The sequence below is a fragment of the Chiloscyllium plagiosum genome, chromosome 3 (assembly GCF_004010195.1).
Source record: "Chiloscyllium plagiosum isolate BGI_BamShark_2017 chromosome 3, ASM401019v2, whole genome shotgun sequence".
In the NCBI taxonomy this organism is placed as follows: Eukaryota; Metazoa; Chordata; class Chondrichthyes; order Orectolobiformes; family Hemiscylliidae; genus Chiloscyllium; species Chiloscyllium plagiosum.
The window spans coordinates 69,680,688-69,692,575 of NC_057712.1; the positions used below are offsets into that span (position 1 = coordinate 69,680,688).

The 11,888-nt window shown below is 39.7% G+C and overlaps 1 protein-coding gene across 6 annotated transcripts in view; it reads right to left on the reverse strand.

Annotated features, from left to right (window-relative positions):
- Positions 1 to 11,005, reverse strand: part of nkain2 (sodium/potassium transporting ATPase interacting 2) — a 524,118-nt gene extending 513,113 nt beyond the window's left edge. For all 6 annotated transcript variants that reach the window (XR_006310461.1, XR_006310460.1, XM_043684074.1 and 3 more), the window contains exon 1: positions 9,404 to 11,005. Coding sequence is in view for 4 of the 6 variants with exons in the window: in XM_043684074.1 (XP_043540009.1) it covers positions 9,404 to 9,457 (54 nt within the window). In the remaining 2 variants the exon portion in view is untranslated. The remainder of the gene's footprint in view (positions 1 to 9,403) is intronic.
- Between the last annotated feature and the right edge of the window lie 883 nt (positions 11,006 to 11,888).

Below are 11,888 nucleotides of genomic sequence, written 5' to 3' on the forward strand. Positions count from 1 at the left end.
GAGCTTTCTATTGCCTTAACCTAAACTCTCAAGTTCCCTCTTTACCTCTCTGCCTGCCCCTACATTTTTTATATTCACCAAGCTGTTGGTCATTTCTCCTGATATGTCCTTCAATAGCTTGATGTCAACAATTTTATTAATCACAATCATGATGAGTGCCTGGGGACATTTTCCAAAGTTAAACAGGCTTAGTCACTGAACGTTGTTCTTACTGCGCAAGCTCGATTCTCAAATATTGAAACAATACTTCTATCAATGTCAACAGAATAGGACTGTTATTTTTGAATTTGTCAGAACTTAGAACTTTCAGTAAAGACAATTCATGTCTGAGTTTCAGAATATATCAGCATGAATGACGGCACCATTCATTCTACCACTTTGCTGTTCAAAACCGAAGCATCCACTTCTAAAAGAAAACATACCAAATTGTGAACAGTAGCTAGTAGAAATGAACGTAGACAGAAAACAGACAAATGTATCAATGCAGTAGCTCTCTGAAATGTCTAGCTGAGACAGAGGAAGGTCAATTAAAAGATATGTGAACTCTAAATGTGATATGTATTAGCAGATACATAGCACTGTGCTTTACAGCTCTGATTAATTGGGCAAAACGTTGGTATAAAGGCAACAATGAGGCCAACAGTCTTCTGTGAGTCACTGTAAAATTGGATGGCATCTTCCAATAACTGCAAATGTAGAAATCTAGACATTATCTAAGATGTTGTCCTCCTTCAAAAGCTTGCTGAAAACTCATTTCGTAGGAACTTATGAATTAGATGCAAAGTACCCTTGAGTCTCCTTCATGTCAAGGATGTTCAGGATCTTACATACTTCAATCAAGTCATGCCACACTCCTCTTAACTCCAATGAAAACAAGTCCATCCAACCTTTTCTCATAAGACAACACCAATCTAGTACACCTCCTATGAACCACCTCCAGTGCATTCACCTTAATCCTTATATAGGGAGACCAAAACTGCACACAGTATTCTAGTTGTGGTCTCACTTGCTGAATACCTGAAGCAGAACATCTTTACTTTTATGTTCATTTTCTCATGTAATAAAGAAAAAAACGTATTTGCTGCTTAATTATTTGCTGCACCTGCAAATTAACACATACACAAGAACACCTAGATCCATCCAAAGTTTGGAATTCTGCAGTTGTTCTACATTTCAGAAATGCCCCACTTTACTTATTCCTGTCTGCTCAGGTGAACAGCTTCACATTTAAATAAAAGGAATTTATCTACAATTTAAGTAAATGACTTTATTTTGACTATGAAGTACAGTTTCACTTCTGGCCTGCTTTCAAGTTAAAATACTCCTAATTTTCTTCACATTCTTAATTGGAGTTGATTTTGCACTAGAAGCATTTTTCCTGAATATAAAACATAATAGAAGAAAAAATGCAATCATAGGATTGTTACTTTTATAGGAGCTTATAAAGCAATATGACTTAGAAAACAATTGAACAATTGAAAAGAAAAAAAGCAACCATTTATCACCTCTCCCTCATTCCCCAATTCTAATAAGTACATTTTTATGTGGCAAAAATATCGTTCTTTGTCAACTTACTGCTTCCAATGAGGAAGCTTACCTGACAGCACCGCACATCCATGATTTGATTGGCACGACCAATTATTTTCCACCTATTGACTAAATCAGCAGAAAAATACACAAATTTTCAAAATGCACTATTAAGTGTAACGCCTGATTAGAAGCACACATTTTTATAACTATTTCTTACATTTTTTTTACATTGAGAATAATATAACAATATGATTACATAAATTTCTGTCTCTTCATGTCTGGGTGCTATTCAAGACAAAGATCACATCCTCACAAGTTTTATTATTGACAGCTTCAGCTTTTAAAGTTGAAATCCTTGTTAAGCCTTATTTAATGGATTGTCATAAAATATCTAGGGACAGCTAGGTACTAACTGTTATTTATTGTAACAATTACTGACGCTAGCAAGGGTTTCTGCACATGCATGTAATCTATAGATTACCGGTCATCTGAAAATTACCTCCACTTCCTGTCAGGTGTCCTGTAGCACAAATCTATGGGATCATGCTGAAAACCTTCCTCACAAGTATTGTGAGGGCTTGCGAATTTTTAACAACATTTTCTTTTACATAGGAACAAAGGACTTACGAGCAGGACTAGACCATCTGGATTTTTGAACAGCTTCACCCAATAATACCATGTCAGAGCTGGCTGTTGTTTCAGTTCTACTTTCCTGGCTGACCCTGATAACCTTTTGACTCCCTTGTTGATGAAAATTCTACCTCATTCTGCAAGGAATAATTTCAATGACCCAACCTACTGTTGTCTTCAGGAAGAGAAAAATATTCTCTTACCAGACTTAAAAGGGAGAGCTCTTATTAGGGAGTCCCCTAATTGCCAACTCTCTTACAAGAGCAAATACCTTTCCAGCATCCATGTTATTGAATTCCCTTAGGAAGGTATACGTTCCAATAAAACAATAGATAATAGGTGCAGGAGTAGGCCATTCTGCCCTTTGAGCCTGCACCGCCATTCAATATGATCATGGCTGATCATCCTTAATCAGTATCCTGTTGCTGCCTTATCTCCATAACCCTTGATTCCACAATCCTTGAGAGCTCTATCCAACTCTTTCTTAAATGAATCCAGAGACTGGGCCTCCACTGCCCTCTGGGGCAGAGCATTCCACACAGAACCATTCATTTTCTAAATTCAAATGGATACAGGTCCAATCTACTCCACCATAACATTCTCAGAATTGAGTGAGGTGAATCTTTGAACTGCTTCTGATGCTATTTTATATTTTTACAAATAAGGAGACCAATATTCTACTCTGTGCTGCAGATATATCTCACCATAGGTTCAGTATTTTTAAATTCAATTTCCCTTGCAATGAACCTCAAAATTCCATTTGCCTTTCAAATCAGTTACTGATCATGCATACAAACTATTTGTGATTAATGTAAACTACATAAATTATTTGTGATTTAGGTACCAGTATATCCAGATACCTTTGTGCTGCTAAATTAGAGCCACAGGAACATTGGACATTGGACCAGTAGTATGCCATTTGGCCCTTCAAGCCTACTCTGCCATTCAATAACATCATGGCTGATCTGGCTGTGGTCTCATCTCCTCTCTTCTAATTATCTCCCTTAAGACTCTTTTGTCTGCTAAAGGTCTATCTAACATAGCCTTCTACATATTTAAAGAACCGGCCCCCACTGCCTTCTGGAGAAGAGAAGGTCACGTTCTAATCGTCAGCTGAGAGAGAAAGAAAATCACTAATTTTCTGTTTTAAAAGTGACCTCTTATTCTTAATCAATTTACCCTAGTTTGAGTCTCCGCCATAGGAAGAGACATCCCTCCTAACCAGTACCCACAAAATCTTATGCAATCTACTATTTCAATCTTCTCCATTTAAATAGCATACTTTTTTTGTCTGTTAATGACGTATTATTAAAAATGAAATGCCTGCACTGTGGTTTTGTGCCCTAATCCATAAAATATTAGGTCTGAAACTTAAAAAAAAAAGGACTGTGGAGGTGAGTTTTGTCCTCTGTATAGAACGTTTCTTGAAAATCAGTCTGAACCCTAGTATTGGGCGTTCTATTGAACTTTCTTTGTGTAAGTACTTACATTCTAATGCAACTTCATTGGATCTAGGAATGGCATCTCCTGTCAGGAGGAAATGTGTAAGCAAATTCATTTTAAATGCTAACAATTTAAAAGTAGTATTCGGAGGAGAAGAACACAAGCTTAGAAAAGCTTCTGCTGAGCAGGAAATACCATCTGAATCCATCAGTTACCCTTATTTAAGCTCATGAAAAATGCAAATAGGAAGTGGCAGCCTATGATGAGGGGCAATAATGCAGGTCATGAATCTGCAGACAAGTGGCAGAGCAGCCTTATGCCTGGCTGTCTATTTGCTACTAGTCATGTGCTGCTGTGTGAGACTCTTAAAGAAAGTTTTCAGTTTCATTCCATCAGCCAGTATTGTTAAAAACCTGAAAGAAGTGGAGCCAAGTTTTACACCAGAGTTAACTTTTGCTGTCCCTGTGTGCATGTAAGTTTTAATGTCAAGCAGAGGGGCAGTGTGGTTGAATTAGTGGAAGGGAGGAATAAGTAAGTGTTACCCTAATGTAAACATTTCCCTATAGATAAGAAATCTATTGTAATTTTATACAACTGCAGTTGTTATAAAGGGTGATAGTTTAAAAATTTTAAATGTCTCAGTCACTTTGGATAGATTTTAGTAGGGTCCTAAATGACAGAATATGACAAGAAATCTGGAAGAATCCCGTGAAAAGTCTAGCATGACCTTTCTCGACATTGGGAGCAAGTAGCTGCATTTTCCAACTAAATTCAGGACATCAGGACAAGATTTTCAATAGGCATATCGATATGCCTAGCAAGATTGTCTACTGCTTATTATTGTCCTCATTAATCATGCATCTTGCCTCAGCTTTTGATTCAGCTACCCACCATAGGGAAACCAGATGCGAAGAATTCTTGACATGGAAGCCAGGAAGGGTACTTGTTAACTCTAGCTCACTGCTTGCTCCTCCAAACCTCCATCTTGGACACCTGGTGACATCTCAGAGCACGGTCCCAAGCATTGGCTGTACTTGGGTGACAGGGTGGCACAGGGGTTAGCACTGCTGCCTCACAGCACCAGGACATGGATTCAAATCCAACCTTGGGTGACTGTCTGTGTGGAGGTTGAATGTTTTCCCTTTGTCTGCTTAGGTTTCTGTCTGATGTTCCGGTTTCCTCTCATAGTCTAAGGAAGTGCAGGTTAGGTGGGTTGCCCTTGGTAAATGTGGGGTTACAGGGATAGAATGGGGGTGCCTGAGGCTGGGTGAAATGTTTTTTGGAGAGTCAGTGTGGACTCAATGGGCCAAATGGACTCTTTTCTGCACTGCGGAGATCCTATGATTCTATTCATCTCGCACTCTAATGATACTGGTATGTGGTACATCTTGGATCCATTTACAGGATGTTCTGCACTTTTGTGCATGCCAGCAACTAGCACTGAAATATTGCAGTAAGGACAGTTTGGACCAGAGGGACAGGCACCCAGATCAGGATTGTACAAAGCTACATCTCAGAGTTGCGCATTAACCCTCCTTGTGCTCACTCACCTTGAGCCTACCTCTCTGCTCAGAGCATCCCTGCCTTTTTTTGTGTTTCCTTTTGTCCCACCCCAAAACAAGAGCTGCAAGGCTTACTTAACTACTAATGGTTAAAAGGGGGTGGGGACAAAAAAGGGAAAACAGGATACTGAGTTGAATGATAAGCCATGATCATATTAAATGGCAGAGCAGGCTCAATGGGCAGTTGGCCTACTCACGTTCCTATTTTCTATGTTTCTGTGTTATATTGATTTGGCCTTGCCTTGTTGTTTGGTGCAGACATAAAGCCAGGAATCTTGTCATGTGGTCAAAAGTCAAGGAAGATAGCCTTCAGTCGGGGAGTTTCAGCATAGTAAACCAAGGACAGCCTCTGATATCAATCGAGAGGCTTGGGAACGGTCAGCCAGTCACTCAATGTAGTCTGGATGGAATCATCTCTTTAAAGGGTGAGGAGCTAAATATCAGGCAGCCCACGACTTGTCACAGCTCTTTCTACTCTATTGTGGAATGTTTTTCCTGGAATGGAGGAAAAGGAGGTGGGGGGGAAATGTTATTTGTTTGAAGTTAGTGACTAGGCAGCACAGAGGCCTTGCAGGAAGGTAAGGGGTTGGGATAGGTGAGAATGAGTAAGGGAAGAAGATGTTGCAATGAGAGATGGAAAGAGATGGAGTATGAGCTTTAATAGGATGTGTGTGCAGTAGCAAAGGTAGAGTGAGGTAGCAGAGAGAAGATGGACATTCTTCCAGATAGCTGTGACTGCAATGATCTGGGTTGTAACCTTTCACCAGGCTCTTGTGGACCTCTGCTGCTGGGGGCAAGAGCACATTTGCCTCTAAATCATGATGTCTAACCTGACCTCAAAGTGCCCGTCAACAAAGCAGGGCACCAATTTCCTCTTATTTGTGACATCCTGAGCAGATTTCATGACTCATGTAGAGTAACTTAGGATTGACAATGCATGTCTAGACGCAGAATGGCCTTTTAAAGAATATGCTGGCACCAGGTCCATTCAAGTAGAGCCCAGCAGCAGTGAGTTTTTTCAGGTCCAGTGATTGGTTAAAACGGGCTAACATCAGATGTGAAGGGTACCACAGGGGCTGTGTAGGTAAATATTGATGTGAGTTTGGGATGACAGTGGGAGATAACACACAAGGACTCACAGGGAGAAACTCTCTGCAAAACTCAACAAAGTTGACGCTTTGCCAAAAAGACTTTCAGTCCTTTGTCATATTTTGTAATGTGCTTTTAAGTTTCATATTGCAGACAGCCTAAGGACAAACATTTTACTGAGTATGCCCCAATTTCTGACAATGATATTTGGACTAGAACAATTGTACCTTCAAGTTCTTCTGTGTTGTAAAGTTAAAAGTGAGTTTTGTTAGCCTCCAAAATAAGGAAGTGAGGTTCATCTTATGGTTCCTGACCTCTATACCAACCTAAATACTTTCATAAACTATCAGCAAAGATTGAGACCCCAGAAGTGCTCATTATCACATTAAATCTTAGCCTCGAGTCTGCTTGCACAAACCTGAAGATCCCTTTTGAACGATCAGATCTTTATTGAATTTGGCAAAAGCTGATCCCAAGTGAATTCATTATGGCATGTCAACGATGTTAATCAGTTCAGCTAATTTTCCACAAATTACACATTATGCCTTTCCAGGATGTGAGTATATTTACTTGCAGAGCAGGCTCATTCCTGAATACTCAACAATATTCTTGAATAACATTCTTTAAATTCTTGTTAAGAGCCTTTTACAGGAATAGAATAAATTAAGATCCAAAAAAAGAAGCCAACAAGATAGAAGTATAAAACTACTGAAAAAGGAATAGCAAGTGACATGAGCCTTAGATTAAAATCCTGGGACTTCACTCTAATGGTACTGTGGCTGTGTATCTGCACCAATTAGAATGCAAAGGTTCAAGAAGGCAGTCCATAAAGGGTAATAAATGCTGACCTGACCACTGAATTTCACATCACCTGAATGAATTAAAAAAGGATTCATTGCAAACATGATCATCTCCAGAAGAAAATACAGAGTACATAATACACACCACAGATCTCTACAGGTTTCAGTTTTCCTAGCTGAATCATTGCTAGTGGGGCATCTGACAGATGGGTAACTTTGTACATTTATTTTGGTCAAGATTAAATTCAGCATTCTCATTGGCAGTTGAGGAGGCCATGAAAATCAGTAAGAATTCCAACAGTCTCCATATTAATTGCTCCTAGCAAATGCAAAAAGCTGAAAGCTCCACTTCGATATATTAAAAATACACCTACCTTGATAAGTTTTTGAGCATTACATGTTTATATAACATTCATTGCTCAATGAGGCACATGCTCTTTGCAAATATAACAATTCAAAATCATTGATAAAATGTTTCAACATGAAGAAGTGCTCTATTCAGAAGTTAAAGCCATTGTATCATCTTACTATTAAGAGCCCATCCACACATCATACACAAATGGTGTTTCTGGAGAAACAAAATTTGCAATGTGTGAAAACCCAAAATACCAATAAAACAGAGGTACATAGAGATATTGTTGCTGATATATTATAGTATTGTCCTGGAACATCCTAAATTTTGCACATCAACCCCCAGCCAGTTTTTTTCATTTCAGCCCTCAAAGCTTATCAGAAATTACAAAATCTTTCTCATGGGTTAAAGTTTCAGCATTCTCTCTCCAATCAATTTTTGAGATTTCTTACCATTTATAAAACCATAATATAAACAGTCAATGTGACAAATTATAAAGCAGAAATTCGAGTAAAATGGTCCTACTGATAAATATTAATGAGCCCGGAAATAAAACTAATTTTGTCCTAACCTCGTTTCAGCATGATGCTATTACAATATTTTACTAAAACATTACTAAAGGGTTAATACATGCTTAAAACCTTGTGATCGAATACATCCATAATAAATAAGTCGTCGTCTCAATCCCCCAGAATAAGAAATAACATTAAAGAAATGTTGTAAAGTTACAACGTGTTACGCGCAATAAATTTGGATTTGTACTGGCTTCGCATAACCACCTGTAAAAGCTTAGACGTTACACACACAGATGCTGTTGTCGAAACGGATTGCTTTTTAAAAATAAAAATCACAGTTTGTGTTTCTAATCTGGAAAAGCCTATTTCAATAACATTTGGTACGAAGACACATAATTTTAGTCCAGTGAACACATTAGTTTAAAATAAAACTGTTCTGCTGGCAGTCTTCACAGATAGATTGCAACTTCGACGTTTAATCCCAAATTCTTTTAATAATTAAGATCCTCTTGGCAAAGAATTTACATCCTGGCAACGGCTCCATCAAACGGTATGAATGGGCATGCTTGCCTTATAAACAGGCACTTTCAAGCAAGTGAATTTAAAGCACTGTTAAAACTTTCTGATATCACGCACACCTGACGTCTGGGGAGATAATAGATGGGACAACGTAGCGACTGAAGGAAATTGAAAATGCAGTCTACTCGCAATTTATGACATTATTACCTTAACCACTGGAAATGTAACAAAGAATATCTGCTGGTCCACACCTTGCCTACTGCATAACTGGGCTACAAAACTATATAACTCTGTTGTCGAAGTTGGTAGTAAATCAAAGTGCAGAAAATAACACAGTGGAAGTAAACGCTTATATGAAAACTCCTGTTCGGTCTTGATCGTTTAGATGTGACTGTACCTGGATAAAGACTGAATAAGTGGATAGATCTTTCGAAAACAGACACCTGTCATTGTGATTTTCAACATGAATCTGGTCACCGGTCTACAGTCTGACTGCAATACAACTCAACCGACAACTCCCTGAAAGTGACTCAACATTTACAGTGATAAAAGCACACAAGCATAGTGTCATAAAATAGCGGTCACGTATCCACAACATGTACACTTGAAGCTAAATATATTGAAAAAGTCACGTTTCAGATGTCTAAATTATTGAACAAGTGTAAATTTCGACTGTCTGCAAATCTTGAGCGTAAACACTATCACAAACGGCAGTGAAAATTCTTCAACACGTGGGTTTAAGACATACCAAATAAACATATTAACAAAATATTCACAATAGTTCGCTCATAATCCATGCAAACAATTAAAATGGACGAAGATGTAAAAGTTTCCCGTATGCAACTCGTCCAGTTGTTGCATTCATAAATGAGAAAATAAACATCATTCGAGCACAGAAGTCTCCTTAGAATATATAAAATGCATTAATATATCATAAAGAAGAAAGTTTCCGTTAGCACTTACTAGCTGCAGGCTGGAGATGAAGATGAGAGTGCACCTGCCGCTGCAGCAGCCCATGGTTGATGTTGGTGTTGGTGTGGGTGGGTATCCACCCGGGGCGCGGGCTCCGGCTCTCTGCAGCTTTTCCCGCCCGCGGCTCGGGCCGTTCTGATTGTGACGCTCGGGAACACCTGGGGCTGTCCGACTGTCGCGCGCTCCGCTCCGCCCGGCCCGGCCTCAGCGGCGGCGGCCACTGCACAGCACCCGCCTCCTGACCATCACCAAAACCAGGCACCAGTCCTGTGCCGGACAACACAAGGAGAGCAGGAGGACTGGCCGTGCGGAGGAGGGGTGGGCTTGTGCAAACTCTCTTTTTGTTCTTGCTGCTGCTGTGGTGTTACCGTGTGCACGATTGGGCTTCGGCTGTCGGGCAATTCACTTGTCAGGAGCCTGGCAGCGGCTCCCCTCCTTTATCTTTGATGCTAACCGCTGGCGATGCTTATTAGGGGAATGATTTCCCAGCTCTGCTGACGCCACGACTCGTGGGTAGTGGTCGTGGTTGGGGGGCGGGTGGGTGGAGGAGAAATGAAGAACAAACCCGGATCATAGTCTCGTTTCTGCACGGCAGTCGGTCTCGCTCTGTTATATCTATTCGGTGCGGGCGCTGGAATAGAGCTGGGTTTCTGCCAACAAGAGAATGACAGAGAGAGAGAGAGAGAGAAACCCCTCTCGCTCCCGCCGCCGCTACTCGTTGCAGAGATGTAACAGGACGCGAATCTGCTCGGTTTCTCTTGCTGGATTAATCACTCTACCAACTTCTTACCCGTCCTCCAGTTATTTTCTCCCTTTCTTTGCTGCCATCAGAATAGAAACAGCAACAGAGACCATACAGATGGGAGACACCACACAATAATTGCTCAGAATTGCCATCTGACGCTCCAGATTGGCAAAATCAGCTCCGTCACCCCCTTGTTGGAAATCAGAGACTTGCCATTGTAGCACGAATTATTTGGACGCCCATCCGTGGGCATATAATAGCACTCAGTAGTTCCATCTCTCCATTAAATTGTGTGAATTCTTCATATTTTAAATCTTAAATATAAATGCTATTCCACAATTGGAATGAACAGCAAAATGACAATGCCACTCATCATTTCAATGAAATCCAATTTTTTTTAAACTTCTGTTTATTTTGTACGCTTGCAGTAATATGACATCGTTACCACTTTCCTAAGATCCCATTTATCTCGGTACGCCATGTCTTTGTCTAACATTGTCAATGTAACGTCAAACGGTGGTTGTTGTGCCATGAACAATTAAAGCTGACATTACTGAACGTATCCAATATTCGGCTGAAAAACTGATCGGATTTTTTTCTCTATTAATTACTATTGAACTTAATGCTTTCAAAGTGCAAGCTCGATGCTTTAAGTCGATCTTATTTTACATTGGAAGGATAAAACAAGTTCTGTCCAAATTATATTCTACCGAATAATTTCTGAGTTAAAGGAGGCAGAGAAAACTGGTTCTGAAATGAACAGTGAGGTGTACATCCTCTCTCCAGAGACTGACTGACCTACTGAATGTTCCCAGCACGTTCTGCTTTTTTTTTGCCACAAAGGCAGCCCCCGCCTCGCACTGAGTAATGCATTTATTTTCACTACAGAATGTTTACAAGTTTCTGTTAAACGTTATACGTTATTTTCTTCAATAAGCAAGCACAGAATATTCAGTTTCTCCCCTAAAACAAGGTGTTTTCCAAGTTGTGTGCCACCGAAAATTGAAGGTGAAAGACTATTGGTCACACCAGAGCGCTACATTATTGTTAGCTGTTCGACATCAGGCTCTTCCCAATTCGTACTCGTCTTTCGTAATCCCAACATAGTATAGTAATTTGCAACTGGTATCTGTAGGTTTAAATACTTTTGACACCTTTAGGGTAAGTATACTCCTGTAGGTATGATAATTTTATCGATACTGATTTGTCTCGGGAGAAGCTGCCGGGAAGGATCTGCAGGGAGTTTCTGGTTAGCAAAGCGACCTCTTCTGGTAACTTAGATCAGGGACAATACTAGAAGTAGATATTTCTCAATCATTTGCTTGAGTATTTAAAATCAAGCAAGATTACAGTTGAAACACTGTTATATGCTGCACTAGCACTGGATTCAGTCTGAACTCCAGTTGAACTAATATGAGAACTTAAACAAATATTTAATCAAAAATTGTGATCGGTAAATTAGGACTGACGGTCCATGGCTGCGATGCAGTGTTGCAAGTTTCTCAGAAAACGTTTTGTTTTCATTTTGTGGGAAGTCTGTGTAGTTCCCAACGAGACGCTGCTGATAAGAATAATTAGGTCTGAATCGAAATAAACCCAATGTGAAGACTTGATAATCAGCTGTCACTAAAATAACAGTTCAGTTTTACCATTACCATATGGGGCAGATGTTAAAAAAGTTCTGGTCTTGTACGCAAAAGAAAATCTGCTTTTGAATATTTCTGTACAATT